The 17,378-nt window shown below is 40.9% G+C and overlaps 1 protein-coding gene across 7 annotated transcripts in view; it reads left to right on the top strand.

Annotated features, from left to right (window-relative positions):
• Nucleotides 1-16,106, top strand: part of ZNF143 (zinc finger protein 143) — a 65,464-nt gene extending 49,358 nt beyond the window's left edge. For all 7 annotated transcript variants that reach the window (XM_088018157.1, XM_028116813.2, XM_028116814.2 and 4 more), the window contains 5 exons: nt 555-782; nt 4,740-4,888; nt 7,925-8,086; nt 13,686-13,832; nt 15,102-16,106. In XM_088018157.1, the coding sequence (XP_087874283.1) occupies nt 555-782; nt 4,740-4,888; nt 7,925-8,086; nt 13,686-13,832; nt 15,102-15,185 (770 nt within the window). In that variant the 3' untranslated portion in view covers nt 15,186-16,106. The remainder of the gene's footprint in view (nt 1-554; nt 783-4,739; nt 4,889-7,924; nt 8,087-13,685; nt 13,833-15,101) is intronic.
• Nucleotides 16,107-17,378: the final 1,272 nt, after the last annotated feature.

Below are 17,378 nucleotides of genomic sequence, written 5' to 3'. Positions count from 1 at the left end.
ATGAGAATAAAGTAAGACATGCACGTGTATGCACACATGCATATGCACTTTTAGAAATTATATGGGTATGTCCTTTTAGATTTGTAACTGTCCAGACCATGTCTAGTAGACTTTTTAGACAATCCTTTTTTATTGTCCTTATAAAACCCTTAGGGAAAGCTGTATTTGTTATAGTAATAATTGCATTTATTATTTTTAGTATACTGTTATTAATATCTAGCTTATCTAGTTGTAGTTAACAATAAATGAGTTTTATCAAAGCTTAGAGTTAAACTGGGAAACATCTCCATCCTTTTCTCATCCCTTGAAATTACGGGAAAAGTGGTATTCAGGTACAAGGTAAGACTCAGAATGCAGACTACCTTTTGAGCCAAGACAAAACCATAGTTAGGGGAATCTTTTCTTGTGTTCTGCCTCATGGCGGTATAGAAAGAGATCTGACAACTATCTATTTTTGCTACTAGAGGCTTTTTTCCCCCATGAGAGGAATGGAATGATGATGCCTTCATATGTAAAAGCTGATTTGTGTGTGTGTGTGTGTGTTCTTTACTTAGGTGAAAAGCCATATGTTTGTACAGTCCCCGGGTGTGACAAAAGGTTTACAGAATATTCCAGTTTGTACAAACATCATGTTGTTCACACTCATTCCAAACCATATAACTGTAACCACTGTGGGAAGACCTACAAGCAGATCTCCACACTGGCCATGCACAAACGGACGGCCCACAATGACACTGAGCCCATCGAGGAGGAGCAGGAAGCCTTCTTTGAGCCTCCCCCGGGTGAGTGTTCTTTCCAGTAAACCTCTCTCCGTGCTGGGGAATCAACAGCTGTCATAATTTGTGATTCATAGCATTTTCTCAGATAACAAAGTTTCATTTACATAATCACACAGATAGAGAATTTACAACTGTAATAAGTGCTATCAAAGAAAGGGACTTGGTGTTCTGGGATGTCTAAGAAGGGAAGTTAGTCTAGTCTGGGAGGTGTTTTTGTTGTTTTTGTTTTGTTTTGTTTTTTCCCTGTTTAGTTCTCCACTTGTTAAACAGAAGGATGGCAGTAAAGTGGATTTAGGACACGCAGCTCGAATTGCAGTTTTTCTTCTGTCAGACCTGGTTGCACTTACCTATATGCTGGAGGGTTTTCCCTCTTCATTGTGGCTTCTGTTCGGCAAGGAAAGCTGTAAATGTCACTAAAGAAGCCCTGGAACCTGCCAACTTTGAGATCAAGCTTATTTCAAGTGCCAGTGGTCCGAGTGGTAGGAGCAGAGGGATCTGACACGCTGGGAAGCAGAGGAGGGACCCGCAGTCTCTGCCTTGCTTTGAGCTGAGTTTGAGTGACGTGAATTCTTGTGCTGCTTAATAAAGTGATCTCTCGGTCTAATAGAATGCAAAGGCAAAGAATTGCAGTCAATCTCTTGCACAAGTCGTGTGAGCATTCTGGTTTTGTAAAGTTCATTACAGGTTAGCGAGACACAGTTCTTAAATAAGTTAAAGTAACAGCTACTACGAGAGATGGTAGAGGGTGGATAGGGGTTAATTCGGTGGAGAGGCAGGGATTAGGCAGGAAGGGGAAATAAGGAGCAAAGTCAAGAGGACATTCAAGTAGAGGGAAGGGCACATACAGAAAGCCCTGAGGTTGGAGAGAGCAAAGTAAATTGGAGAGGCCAAAAGAAGTCTGGCCAGTGGGGTACTTCTGCCCGGGAGGACGGTGTGAAATGGGGCCAGAGAGCAAGGGAGGAGCTGCTGGGCTATTTGGGTGCACTAAGGATGTTGATCGTTAAGCATTAGAGCGGTTTGGCACTCCCAAATAACTCTTCGCTGATTCATGTGCTATTCAGTAGTGCTGTAGGAGACAAAAACATTCATTTTGATAAGAATAAACTCTTGGGAAAAAATGTTAGAGGATTACATTCTGTGATTTCAGTTAAATAACATAGGTAAGTCAGTAAAGTAGGTGAAGATTTTCTAAAAAAACAAAACAAAACCTAGGTTGTCCTACTGTTGCACTGAGGACCTCCTAAATGGAAGTAGATTTGAAAATGAAAAGAAATCCTGTTTTCCCGTTCTTATATTGAAATGTTGAAAAATCTTTTACGTGAGAAAAGTTGGTTGGAAAATAAGGGAGAGAGTACATCATTCACTGCCTGCTGCAGTTCTAATTTGTCTTTTCAGACATCTGTCATGTGATAGAAGTAACAGCTCCTTCCCACCTGGCTGCTGTGTTTTTTGGCGAAGCATCCTGAGTGCGCACAGTCAGATATTCCCACAACTGCTGGGTCCTTGAAGTTAGAAAGCAGGCTTTGTTTTGTTTTTGTTTTGTTTTGTTTTTCTAAACAGGCTTTAATGATGACAAGCTCAGGTTTTAAAATTCTTTTTTTAAGCTTCTTCAGTCTCTTCCTACAAAGTTGATCTTTCAGATTGTCTGAATTTCTTGTATTCTAGAAAATAGTCCGTAATATGATAATGCACATTTTGTTAAAAAATATAATAAACTATGATTGTTTTTCTAAGAATAGGGATGGGTTTGCGTTCCTTTCCTCTCCTGTGATTCTCGAGGTTCTGTAGCCCATTGGGATAATAGTATCTAAATGGCTGTGACACAGGACAGACAGACGTGAAGTAATGGCCGCCGTGGAGATTACACCACCATGACCAAAGCCATATGCGTGCATGCGTCAGCCACTAACTTTGAGAAGTACTCCTAAATTAGCATAAGTCCTTCCTTGAGGGGAAAAAAAACCCCATATTTACCCTCTTTCTGGCTTTGTGGGAGGTGGAAAGCAATAGAAGAGAGGGAACAGCAGGCTTCCTGGTTGCCAAGTATAGCAGTAATGGACTGTTGAAACTGCTGTTTACTTGCTGGTTCTTTATGAAATAAAGAAGTGAATGGTGGTTCCTGTTCTGTCCCTTATTAAATGATTAACCTTACCCCAGATAATATGCCATTACATTGTCTTTACACAATGTGGTCATTGTGTACTGATGACTTACGATCAATCACTTGTGTTAAAGAGTAAGTAATTTAGTATTAGTAGTAGGTTCTGTTTACCCACCATTCTGGTTTTGTGGTTAATGTTTATGAAGATTGTCTTACCATTTTTAACAGCTTCTTAAGTGACTGCAAGAACTTCATGCATACTTGCCATGTTGGAAGGGTTATTTGCCAGGCAGTCTTCCTGTCCAGTACCTCCACGCCATGCCCCAGCACACATGCACAGTATCACATAATGACTCCAATTAAGAATAAAAGGGGTCTCCTAAAATTAGAACTTTTTTTTTTAAGATTTTATTTATTTATTTGAGAGAGGGAGAAAGAGAGAGCATGAGCAGGGGGAGGGACAGAGGGAGAGGGAGAAGCACACTCCCTGCTGAGCAGGGAGCCCACCGCGGGGCTGATCCCAGGACCAATCATGACTCGAGCGGAAGTCTGACGCTTTACCCACTGAGCCACCCAGGAGCCCTCAAAATCAGAACATTTGAATTTGATGTGAAAAGGTTTGGTTTGGTCTGCTTTGATTTGGTTTGACTTTATAAAAGTGGAGGTGGAAGAATTGGAAGGAGGTGCTGGAAGCCATTTTTATGATTTGGAATATAATACATATACACTTTAATCTATACAAGTATTTCTGTCATACTTAAAATATTTTCGAAATGCAAATCAGAACTACACTGCGACATCACCTCACACCTGTCGGAATGGCTAAAATCATACAGGTGTTGGTGAGGACATGGAGAGAAAAGAACCCTTGTTCACTGTTGGTGGGAATGCAAACTGGTGTAGATACTGTGGAAAACAGTATGGAGGTTCCTCAGAAAAGTTAAAAATAGAACTACCCTATGATCCAGTAATCGAACTACTGGGTATTTACCTAAAGAATACAAAAACACAAGGGGCGCCTGGGCGGCTCTGTTGGTTGAGTGTCTGACCCTTGGTTTCAGCTCAGGTCATGATCTCAGGGTTGTAAGATTGAGCCCCACATCAGGCTCCATGCTCAGTCAGAGTCTGCTTGAGATTCTTTATCTCTCCCTCCCTCTGCCCCTCCCACTCATGCTCTCTCTCTCTCTCAAATAAATAAATAAAATCTTTAAAAAAAAGAATACAAAAACACTAATTCGAAAGGATACATTCACCCCTATGTTTATAGCAGCATTATTTACACTAGCCAAGGTGTGGAAGCAGCCCAAGTGTTCATAAAGAAAGTGTACACACACACACACACACACACACACACACACACACACACACGATGGAATGTTATTCAGCTATAAAAAGGAATGAAATCTTGCCATTTGCAACGACATGGATGGAGGCAGAAAGTATTATGCTAAGTGAAATAAGTCAGAAAAAGACAAATACCATACGATGTCACTCATGTGGAATTTAAGAAACAAAACAAAGGAGCAAGGGGATAAAAAGAGAGACAAACCAAGAAACAGACTCTTAAATATGCCTAGCAAACTGATGGTTACCAGAAGGGAGATGGGCGGGAGGGGATGGGTGAAATAGGTGATGGGGATTAAAGAGTATTGTGATGAGCACCAGGTGATGTAGGGAAGCGATGAATCGCTATATTGTACACCTGAAACTAATATTACACTGTATGTTAACTCTACTGGAATTAAAATAAAAATTTGGGAAAAAAATAAATATTCAAAGTGATTAAAAAAATATATATCCTCTGTTTTCTAAACAGCGTGATTGGTTGGTCAAATAAATGATTCATTTGTTTTAAATAGGTCAAAGTGAAGATGTTCTTAAAGGGTCCCAGATCACGTATGTTACAGGTGTGGAAGGGGACGATGTTGTGTCTACACAAGTAGCCACGGTAACCCAGTCTGGGCTGAGTCAGCAAGTTACACTCATATCCCAGGATGGGACTCAGCATGTGAGTATCCACCAAAAGCCAAACAAGTTAAATAATATTTCTCTGACTATGGACATGGAAGGCAGGTTGGGCCCCAACTGCGGAAAGCCTCGAATATCAGCTCACAGGCAGTGCTAGAGCTGAAGGTTTTCCAGTAGGCTGCTGAAAGAGACCGCGTGCCAGGGACATTAGGGGAGAGAGGATGCTTGTGACTCCAGCACTCGCGTGGTGTTATTGGTGTAGTTCAAAGGCGAGGTGATAAAGGTCAGTACCACCATGAAATTGAGGGCTTGAAAAGTAAAGGATCCATGAGAAAACATAAATCAGAGAAGCTAGGATTTAGTAGCTGATTAGATCCAGGAGGTGAGAGTGAGAAACCGGCAGAGCCTTGGCTAAGGGGACGAGGGTATGATGACATCATTAAAAAACCGTGGGAGGGGCGCCTGGCTGGCTCAGTCAGTGGAGCGTACGGCTCTTGATCTTGGTCTTCAAGCCCCACATTGAGTGTAGAGATGACTTAAAAAAAAAAAAAAAAGATCCTGGGAAGTCAGCAATGGGCAAAACTGTAAAATTTCCAGAGTGCAGCTCTCTCCCTACCTGGAGTTAATGGGAGTTCACTTAACTTACCTCCCAGAATTAATAGACCAAGTCTCTTGATTTCCCCAGGAAAAGCAAGTAATGGTTATTCTCCAAACCATTGCTTTGTAGATGCCACTAGCCTAAAATAATCCAGACTTGATTTCATTTTTAAGCTCCAAGTAAGGTTGTCTCTACCTGGTAGAAATAGGCATATGGGGCTCTTTATCCTCCTCTAACTGTCTCTTCCACGGAGAACCCTCTCCTTCCCTGTTTCTCTCAGAGCTTCCCTCCCATGATGAATCCTCCCTTTGTGTTGATAACTGTTACTATGCTGATGTTAATTAGGAGACAGAACACATTCGGGATTGGGATTGGCAATTTCGAGGTGCTTGTACCATCCCGTTCATTCCCTTCCCCCTCACAGCACTACTTCCTCACGGTATTCTTTGTCCACTGATTGCCATGCAAGATTAAACATATTTACTAATGCAGTTTTAATTTAGCATCAAGCCTAAGACGTTTTCTTGAATTAGATCAACAGAGACCCTCTTGGGGCGCCTGGGTGGCTCAGATGGTTGGGCGTCTGCCTTCGGCTCAGGTCATGATCCCAGGGTCCTGGGATCAAGTCCCGCATCGGGCTCCCTGCTAGGCGGGGAGCCTGCTTCTCCCTCTGCCTCTGCCTCTGCCTCTCTCTCTGACTCTCATGAATAAATAAATAAAATATTAAAAAAACCAAAAAACAGAGACCCTCTTGAAGTCATGCGATGTAACCTCCCTCCCTCCTGATACAGGAGAATTTCCTGCCACAGCAGCCCCCAAACAGATAAGGCAGTTTCTTTCGTAAGAGGCAGCCTGTTCCTTTGTTGGATAATTCTGTTGTTTATCAGACTGGAACCTACTGCTATGTCAACCACTCCTGGCTCCTCTCTGACCAGATAAAATGAGCCTCATCCCCCTTCATGTGTTCCAGAACAGCTATTTCCCTTATCCTGATGTAGTTTCTCCAGATGTAACCTCCCTTTTTCCTTCAGGGATTAGATTTCTCTTCCATTCCTTTAGTCAATTAAATAGTAAAGAGTTATTGAATTCTACCCAATGCCAGGTATTCTGGTAGGCTTAGTGTGGGGAGTACAGAAAGTAGGGGTGGGTATCATAGTCTAGTAGGAGGGAGATATTCCTAAATGAACAATAACTTCTTATAATGATGGGTATATAATTGAGGAATGTGTAAAGTGCAGTGTCAGCCTGGAGGAAGGAGTAAATGATTCTTCCTGAAGGAATCTTGGAAACCCTTATAGAGAGTGGCCATTTATTCATTTGAGAGAGAGCATGAGTGGGGGAGGGGCAGAAGGAGAGGGAGAAGCAGACTCCCTGCCGAACAGGGAGCCCAATGTGGGACTGATCCCAGGACCCAGAGATCACAACCTGAGCTGAAGTCAGACACTTAACCGACTGAGCCACCCAGGCGCCCCGAGTGGCCATTTAGTTGGATCTTGAAGAATTTTCATGAATTTGGTAGGCAGAGTGAAAGGAAGGGAAAAGTCACGAAGATGTAACAGAATATGACATTCTGGAACTGCGAACGATTAGTTGTGGCTGGGAGTGCCAGATGCTGGTTTAGAAGTAGTAGAAGGTGAGTCTGGAGAAGCTGTTAAAGCCAGATTGCAAAAGGTCACAAATGCCATGTAAGAAGTCTGAACTCTAGTGATGGGGGTCACTGGGGATGTAAGCAGGGAGCATAATGAAATTTGTTTTCTTAAAAAGGTGTCAAGGTAGGGCGCCTGGGTGGCTCAGTTGGTTAGGCATCTACCTTCGGCTCAGGTCGTGGTCACAGAGTCCTGGGGTTAAGTCCCACATCAGTCTCCCTGCTCTGCGGGGAATCTGCTTCTCCCTCTGCCCTTCACCCTGCTTGTGCTCTCTCTTGCTCACTCTCTCTTAATAAATAAAATCTTAAAAAAAGTGTCAAGGTCGGGCGCCTGGGTGGCTCAGTTGGTTGAGCGACTGCCTTCGGCTCAGGTGATGATCCTGGAGTCCCGGGATCGAGTCCTGCATCAGGCTCCCTGCTCGGCAGGGAGTCTGCTTCTCCCTCTGACCCTCTTCCCTCTCGTGCTCTCTATCTCTCATTCTCTCTCTCTCTCAAATAAATAAATAAAATCTTTAAAAAAAAGTGTCAAGGTAGAGGGTGGTTTACGTAAGGGTTGGATTGGACACCTAGAAAGAAGTTGTATTGCAGGAAGTCAGACGAGAGGAAAATAAGGGTCTAAATTGGCAGCAGAGATGGAGAGGAGGAAATGCGTTTAAGAAATTGTCAGTTTTGGGGTGCCTGTTGGGCTCAGTCAGTGGAACATGTGACTCTTGATCTTGGGGTTGTGCGTTCAAGCCCCACGTTGAGTGTAGAGATTACTTAAAAAATTAAAAAAAAAAAAAGATTGCCAAATACAAGAAACAGACTGATTTGTAAAATGCATTGTATTGCAGGTCAACATATCTCAAGCTGACATGCAAGCCATTGGCAATACCATCACAATGGTAACGCAGGATGGCACGCCCATCACAGTCCCGGCTCACGATGCAGTCATCTCCTCAGGAGGAACACACTCTGTCGCTATGGTTACGGCTGAGGGCACAGAAGGACAGCAGGTAATTGCTATTTTCTTTTTATATGAATCAGCACACATACCAATATCATAACTGTTACGTAGATATGCAATGTGATGTGGTGGTAAGCACACAAACTTTGGATTGAATCCCAGCTTTATAGCATTAGCCACACAACCCTCTGAGTCTGTTTTTCCTCCTCTGTAAAATAGGAGTGATTGTTGCATCCACACCATAAGATTGATAAAAGGATTGAATGAGATAATGCATATAAAGTACTTAATATAAAGCCCAGGTATATATTCATTAATGGTAGCCCCTCCTATGATCATCATCAGATAGTTAGGAAAAGTTCATTTGCAAAATTTACTTTATTTAATATTTTGAATATGTAATATATTCACATAGTTCAGAAATCAAAAAGTATATACAGGTATGCAGTGAAAAGTCTTCCTCCTACCGCTGCCTCCAGCTACCGAGTTCTTGCCGCCCGCAGAGATAATCCATTGTTACTAGTTTCTTGCATAATCTTCCAGGAATTCGTGAAGCATATACAAACAAATACAAATAGTCATCTTCCCCCCTTCCTTTTTTTCTTATGGTAGTGAACAATACTGTTCTTCACTTTGTGTTTTTTTTAACTTAATTATACATCTAAAAAATATTTCTGTTTCATTATATAGAGAGCAACTATATGATATTTCACTGTATGAACACCATAATTAAAGACTTGAGCTGTTTCAAACAGCACGTAACCTTGTGTTCATGTGATTTTGCACGTGTGTGAGTCAGTCTGCTAGGCAAATCCTAGAGTGCATTCGTAATTGTGATAAGTAGCGCCAAGCTTCCCTTCTAGGGCCGTGCCCATCCACGTGACCATCAGCAGCATTGAGACCGCATCTTTCCCTTCTGTAGAGTCAACATAGTGGTATCAAACTTTTAAATTTTTGCTGATCTGGTGTAGCTCTTTGTAGTTTTAATTTTTCATTTCCCTTAAAATACATGATATTAACACATTTTAACAATTGTTCTTGTGCTATGCTGAAAGCAATGTTGAGATTCACTACAGCTACTTTATCGTGTTCAATGAAAGAGTCTGTCAAAATTAGTAGCTCTCATTCTTCATAAATTCATTTATAAATTCCATACCATCACAATCAAAATTCCAGCAGGCTCTTTTGAAGATATTACATAATCTCATTTTAAAATTTACATGAAAATGAAAGGACCTATGATAAATAAAACGACCTTGAAAAAAGAACAAAGTTGAAAGTCTTTACACCTTGAAATACACAATTCAGAATCATAAAGCTTCTGGAAGAAAAGTGAATATTTTTGTAACCTTAGGGTAAAGATTTCTTAGGATAAAAAATGCACTACCAATAAAAGAACAAAAATGATAAATTGGACTTCATCAAAATTAATTCTGCTCACCAAAAGACACCATTAAGAAAAAGATTAGCTAAGCCTCAGACTGGGAAAAATATATTCACACTATATATATCTGACACCGGATTTGTATTGAAAATATATAAGAAACTTCTACAAATCAACAAATAGCCCATTAAAAATGAGTAAAATAAATACAATTTTTTTTAAATGAGCAAATCATTTGACTGCTCATTTGAACAGATCTCTCACAAAAGAAGATGCAAGAATGGCCAATAACATAAAAAAGTGCTCAAATCTGTAGTTATTAAAGAAATGCAAGTTAAAATCACAATGAGATACCACCATTTCAGACACAGGAAAATTACTAAAACAGAAAAGACTAACATCTGGTAAAGATATGAAGCAACTAGAACATTCGTACACACTCGTGGGAGTGTAAAATGATATAACCACTTTGAAGAACTGTTTGGTGGTTTCTTATACCCCATGACCAAGCAATTCCACTAGAATACGTATCGTATGATTTCACTTACATGGAATCCAAGAACAGACAAAACAAATCCATGGTGATAGAAATCAGAAAATGCTGCTTGACCGGGGGAAGGAAATTGATGGGATGGAACATGAAGGAACTGTTCTCTTATTTTGTTTTAGGTGGTGGTTCCACAGATGTATCTGTCAGAACTCAACAGAACACCTAAAGATTTGTGCATTTTTATTGTTTGTTAATTACACTCTATGCAAAAACAGAAACAAAAGCAAAACCCAACCACTAGCTTTCAGGCTGTCTTACAGAGTGGTCCCAGTCATTTCCGTGGCTGTAGGATCCCTGGATGGGTGCATGGCACAGCTTGGGTAAATACACCTTATGCCAGTTACAGTTGCAGGTCTGGAAGGATAGTGACCCTAAGGCAAACATTCTTTTGTAGTTTATCTGTAGCCTGGGGTATAGGAAAATTTTCAGGAGAGACAGTTTTGAGGGCTGGAATGAAGCCAGGCAGCTTCCAACAACCAGGGATATTACAACAGGAGTGGGGGTTTCATTTGAGGACCAGATGCTGCCATTGCTCCTTCTTCTGCAACTGTAGGCCATGGGGCAGATGTTGGCTATCCACTTGGGGTGTCCAGACACCACCTGTGAATTATCTGTAATGCTTAAATTGCCTAGTTCTTTACATGCATGAGAAGAAAGCAATTGGTCCTTCACTGGCCTTTTTATTGTTAAGGTAATTGGATTTCTTAGACTCGGTTTTTCAGGTGCCTCTGGAAGCCTAGTTAGCAGGTATATAAAGAAGAGTCTGTGCTCTCTATTTTAATTTGAGATTACAAAAGTAATGTATATTCCCAGTATAATAGAATAGAAAGTCTAGAAACAAACCCTCATATATAGTCAGTTAAATTTCAACAATTAAAATTTGACCATTCAGTGGGAAAGGATGGTCCTTTAAACAAATGGTGCTGGGAAAACTATATTCACATGAGAAGGAATGAAGCTGGACCTTTACCTTTTACCATATATAAAAATTAGAATGTATTAAAGACCTAAATTTAAGAGCTAAAAACTATATAATGCTTAGAAGAAAATATAAATGAAAATCTTCACGACCCAGATTAGGGAATTATTTATGTATGATACCAAAAGCAGAGGCAATGAAAGAAATAAATAAATTAAACTTGTTCAAAATTAAAAACTTTGTTCACTAACTAGAATTTAAAAATTTGAAAAGGGAAAACAAAACAAAATAAAATAAAAAATTAAATTAAAAACTTTGTGCATCAAAGGCCAGGACCAGGAGAGTGAAAAGACAATCTGCATAATGAGAGGAAATACTTGCAAATTATATATGTGATAAGGGATGAATACTTAGATAAAAACTTCCTATAACTCAGCAACAAAAAAACCAAGCAACCCAATTTAAGCAAAAACAAAGGACTTGAATAGACATTTCTCCAACAAGATTTAGTGATGACGAGATAGCACGTGAAAAGATGTTCAACATCATTAGTCATCAGGGAGATACAAATCAAAACCACACTGACATACCACTTCACCCCCATTAGGTTAGGCTATTATCCAAAAGACAGACAGTAACAAGTGTTGCTGAGAATGCAGAAAAATTGGAACTCTGGTGCATTGCTCATTGGAATGGAAAATGGTGCAAGTACTGTGAAAAACAGTATAGCAGTTCCTCAAAAAGTTGAACATAGGGGCACCTGAATGGCTCATTTGACTAAGTGTCTGACTCTTGGTTTTGGTTCAGGCTGTAATCTCAGGGTTGTGAGATCGAGCCCCATGTCGGACTCTGGGCTGGGCGTAGAGTCTGCTTGGAATTCTCTCTCTCCCTCTGACCTTCCCCCTGCTCGCACTTCCTCTCTCTCTCTAAAATAAATAAAATCTTAAACAAAAAAAAGTTGAACATAGTGGGACGCCTGGCTGGCTCAGTTGGTAGTGTGTGACTCTTGATCTTGGGGTCATGAGTTCAAGCCCCATGTTGGGCATAGAGTCTACTTAAAAAAAGTTGAACATAGAATGACATATGATCCTATAATTCCGCTTGTAGCGATATATCCAAAAGAATTAAAAATAGAGACTCAAACTAAAAATCTGCTATAATCGGGGTGACTGACAGGTTCAGTCAGTGGAGTGTGGACTCTTAATCTCAAGGTTGTGATTTCGAGCCGCACATTGGGTATAGAGATTACTTACAAATAACATCTTTTTAAAAACCTGCTATACTCTTTTGATGTTAAAATAACTAGTCTCGGGTATTAAAGAGGGCACATTCTGCATGGAGCACTGGGTGTTATGAACAAACAATGAATCATGGAACACTACACCAAAACAAATGAGGTAATATATGGTGATTAACATAACAATAAAAAATTAAAAAAAAATAACTAGTCTCAACATTTAGGACCACTTACTTTGTGTGGGTGGATGTATGTGTGGTGTGTACAGAGTTAGGATTATAATTTTGTGCTTGTCATCTAACACTATATTCTGAGCACTTTCTCATACCAATTAAGTGTTCTTATAAAAGGATTTTTATCATTTGTAAAGTAATCCATCAAATGGAACTTATTCCACATACATAGATTGTTGTACAAGCTTTTGATTATATTCATAGGAACAAATTCTAGACATGGAATTATTAATGGTATAAAGTATTTTAAGCTGTTTGCTACATACTGCCAAATTGTTATCCAAAAAGTTTTAACAATTATGCCATGGATCTAAAAGCTTCCTTGTTTTTCTGTACTCTTCTTGCTAGTATTGAGCATTTTTTTTATATTTGCATAATTCACAAGCAAAAGTTGAATTCTGTTTTTATTGTCATCTGTCTGACCACTAACGAAGTTTTTCATATCAGCTCACAATCTGTTTTTTCTTAATTGAGGTAAAATTTACATACAATGAAGCGTACAGATCTTAAACTTACAATTCAGTGAGTTGTTAAATATGTACACCCATATAACCACCATTCCAAACAAGATATAGAACATTTCTGTCACCCTGGAAAGTTCCTTTGTGACCCCCCTCTAGTCAATCCCCAGCCCTTTCAGTTTTCCTACTGAAATGGAAATCTAATTTTAAATGCAACAGGTAAATAGGAGAAAATAGTATATTACCTACCATTTATCCCCACTCAGGAGTAAATAGACCTTTGAGATATGAATTAGTCCACATGTGTAACCTTCCAAGCAGCCACTTAGGGTAATAGAACCTATAGGCATAGTCACGTCTCCCTTGGTTAATGGAGCCTGGTGTAGCAGATCCCCTTGTCCAGTGTCGTCTAACCTGTTATGTCATTGGTTCACGAAGCTTGGATAAGTCCCTTCTTTCTGAGCCTCAGCTTCTTCAAGTAAAAAAGAAGAGTCTAGGGCCACCTGCATGGCTCAGTCCGGTTGAACATCTGACTCTTGATTTCAGTTCATGTCATGATCTCAGGGTCATGGGATCTAGCCCTGTGTGGGGCTCCATGCTCAGCGGCAAGTCTGCTGGAGATTCACTCCCTCTCCCTCTGCTCCTCCCCCTGCTCACACTCTATATATAAAATAAATAAATAAATCTTAAAAAAAGAAGAAGAGTCTAGAATAGACAATATATAAGTTCTCTTCCAGCTCTAGGCTTCTACAAGTCTGTGGTCAGAAGGGAGTTTTTCCTTTCAGATCCGAAGACAGTCTCTCGCATTAAATGGAGTTTAATGTACTTAATCATAGCTTTCCTTCTGTCTACTTTTTGTTGAAGGTTGCAATTGTGGCTCAGGACTTGGCAGCATTCCATACTGCCTCATCAGAAATGGGGCACCAGCAGCACAGCCATCACTTAGTAACCACAGAAACCAGGCCTCTGACCTTAGTGGCCACATCCAACGGCACCCAGATTGCAGTTCAGGTGAGTACAGTGACAGCTGGGTTCCTTCACAACTCTCGGCCTTGTGCGCTGTCCTCTACTCATAACCTTCACAGGAGGCAAGGCACAGAATAATCTATGGTACTTCGCTCCTTGAAGAAAACTGCTGTTTGCGGTGGACTCAAAGAAACTGGCACTTTGTTCTGTATCATCTTTGCATGTTTTAGGGGAATTTATTTATTTATTTATTTATTATTTATTTATTTAAGATTTTATTTATTCATTTGACAGAGAGAGACACAGAGGAGGAACACAAGCAGGGGGAGTGGGAGAGGGAGAAGCAGGCCTCCCGCAGAGCAGAGATCCCGATGTGGGGCTGGATCCCAGGACTCCGGGATCATGAACTGAGCCGAAGGCAGAGGCTAAAGGACTGAGCCACCCAGGTGCCCCTAGGGGAATTGATAGCAAGAAAAAGAAAAGCTTCTGGTAAAACATCCCAGCATGCCCCCAGCCAGCCATCTTTACTTTCAAAATAAGTCTCATTAGGTAGGATTCTAGAAAGCACTTAAGAGCTACTCCTTGCAAATGAACCTAGTGTAAACAGAGACCCCAAGTTAGTCCCTTGAGAATCCCTGCACAGCTGTGTTTTATGTTGGGGGAACATCAGAAGACAGAAAAGACTGTTCTCAGGGAAGTCACTGGATTAAAGCAGAGAGTCTAGAATGCTACGTGCAGATTACCTTTCCTTGGGAAGAGTTGTTTTTCATGTATTTACTTGGAAGAAGGAACACATTCAGGAAAATGCCAACCATTGGTTTTAATTTAGTTTATGGGCATGGAAGCTAATGGCTCAGGATGCTCTGTCAGTGCCTCCATTGGAAAAGATGAGCATCTTTTGTCTGTTGCACGAGTGAAGGTTTATCAAAATCCTAAAGAAAGAAACTACATTATACTCCTGCAAGGATTTTTTTCTGCTCTTAATGATTGGATCAGCAGTAGTGTCTTAAGTCCAGCTGTCAGAATTAGAGAGAAATTTTACTTTTGGGGGGCACCTGGGTGGCTCAGTCAGTTAAGCCTCTGCCTTCAGCTTAAGCCATGATTCCAGGGTCCTGGCATCGAGCCCCATGTCCGGCTCTCTGCTCAGCGGGAAGCCTGCTTCTCCCTCTCCCTCTGCCTGCAGCTCCCCCTGCTTGTGCTCTCTCTCTCTCTCTGAAATAAATAAATAAAACTCCTTAAAAAAATTTTACTTCTGGCATATTCTGTTTCTTTGGTATTCTCTTTGGTATGCCTTTGTGTTTTTTCCTGTTTCAGCTTGGAGAACAGCCATCTCTGGAAGAAGCCATCAGAATAGCATCTAGGATCCAACAAGGAGAAACGCCAGGGTTGGATGATTAATCCTCGAAACAGTGGGGCACTACATCAGAAGGAGCCTTTCAAATCTTCAGGCAGCAGACATCCATGAGCCCGGGCCCAGGAAAATTAGAATTTTTCCTTTCCTGACATACTGTACACATTTTTATGCAAGAGTGGAGAACAGTTTATTCTTGACACTTTTGTGTATATAACTCTTGGAATAGATTCCCAAACAGATTCATTGTGTACAAGGTTGTATGAAATTAGGGCAATACAGTAAAGTTTCACGTTACTCTTTTATCAGTTTGCAAACTCCTAGCGTCTACATGCAAGATCAGTGGAGTCTTACGGAGTCTTATGATGGATTTTTAACTTACTGTGAAAAAATAAAAAAAGGCTGTATCTAAAACGTCAAAGGTTCTATACTTCAAACAATCAATTCCAAAAGCCATCATGGATAATAAAGGATGTAAAGCCTTCAAATATTTCCCCAAGTTAATAGAGTGTCTGCAGTTTTTGTTCTACTGTATACTTGTATGTTTTTATTTGTACCTCACGGTTTGAAGACTATTCATTATAGTTTTCCATCCCTGTTAAAATACCACCTCTTCAAGCTGAGATGCTAATTATATTGAATTGGATCCATTACATTGGATTATGTATAAAATGACAAAGTTTGGTTATTTAAAATTAAAAAGTTAAATCCAGTGCTTTGGTTTTGTTAAAGATTTTACTTAGCGTTCAATTTTTTGTTACTGTTTTTTAAAAAATAATGAACTATCAAAATCTGACCACAGGCTGGAGCCCGGGATAACAGCGCTGTAATTGAAAATGGCTTTACTCTGAAAATTAGGTTAGTGGGTCGGTGTAAATTATTTATTTTTGCTTATGTACTTTTGTTTTAAAGCTTATTTACCCTAAAGTTTATTATTAATTTTGAATACAGCAATTTTTAAAATGTTACCTTTACCTTTGTTTTATTAAATTGGTATGGGGGGGAAGTGTTGCAGAAAACACCACCAGTGGCATCGATTACAACCCAACACACGTATATCGAGAGTATATTGTTTATCAAGCACAGAATAAGTATTTTTTCATACATTTTTATGTACTTAAAACAATTTTGTGAGATATAGGGGATTTATTATCCCCATTCATACAAGGGAAAACAGCTTCCTAAGAAGTTAAATGTCTCACCCGGGGCCTCTGGCTGTGCAGAGGTAGGGCAAACACAGGGCAAAACCCAGACTTTGTGAGCCCCACATTCCACGAGCTATTTCACCACACCACAACTGTGCCTTCTCAGGTGGGGATTTGTGGCAGACATGATCGAGATGAGCTCTGGTGTTTTCTGATTGCCTAATGACCTGAGCCCTTGAAAAACCATGTCTAATGTCAGAAATTCAGCTTAGGGTCCACCAAGGTCCAAAAAAAAGGTGGAAAGGGGAGGGAAGGTTTGTCTTGCAATAACCACTCCTTCACCGTGGTTCACTATGCTTTGTTTGCCGGAGAGCTGCAATGAGGCGCTCGTGTTTCATTTCAAGCTTTACAGTAAAAAGGGGAAAACTGTTGTACTGTTTTATTCAATATAAATGTTATCTTTGATGAGGTTTCTTTGAAGTCTTGTTAAAAAGGGTCATGACTTAGTCATCTGAAATGGGGGTTGGGCAGGGGACTGGTTGCTTTCCCTTCAAAGCGCCTCACAGATACTTAACATCAGAAAAGGTCTTAGTCACACACAGATCCAGTCTTCACTCTTGACTGAGACATTTAAACACACACAGAAGAACTCCCAGGTGAGGCCTGCTAAGGCTCAGCAAGCGCTGGCATGGGCAGGCAGAGGAAGAGGAAGATCTGCAAAATCACGGGGCGGTGCTCTGGCCTCCCAGTACCGGCCGTGGCCACTGCCCAGGAGCTCCTCTGCGGGGCCCACCCAGGCCTGCTGTGCTTCCCAGGACCAAACCCGGGCTGTCAGCCTCCCTGCTCCCCTGACAGCTGCCTTTGCTCAGATCACAGGCTTTCTCCCTCACCCCAGCCCCTTTGCCAGCTAGACTGGACAGGCTGAGCTGGACTCCGCTCGGAGGCCGGCCCGATTATCCCTCAGCTCAAAGGAAAATGCCTTCCTACCGGCACCAGAGAAGAGGTTAGAGGGATGCTGCTGGTGTGTCCCCTGCCTGCCTGCCTTCCTAGGAACGGGACCTCCGGTGCCCAAGGGAAGACCAGCTGATGGGCAGA

Source organism: Eumetopias jubatus, unplaced genomic scaffold, assembly GCF_037043125.1.
Source record: "Eumetopias jubatus isolate StellerSeaLion01/CBP00866 unplaced genomic scaffold, mEumJub1_p1.0 scaffold_13, whole genome shotgun sequence".
Taxonomy (NCBI): Eukaryota; Metazoa; Chordata; class Mammalia; order Carnivora; family Otariidae; genus Eumetopias; species Eumetopias jubatus.
Note: the sequence above shows the minus strand (reverse complement) of the source record. Positions and strands in the feature narration are given on the sequence as shown.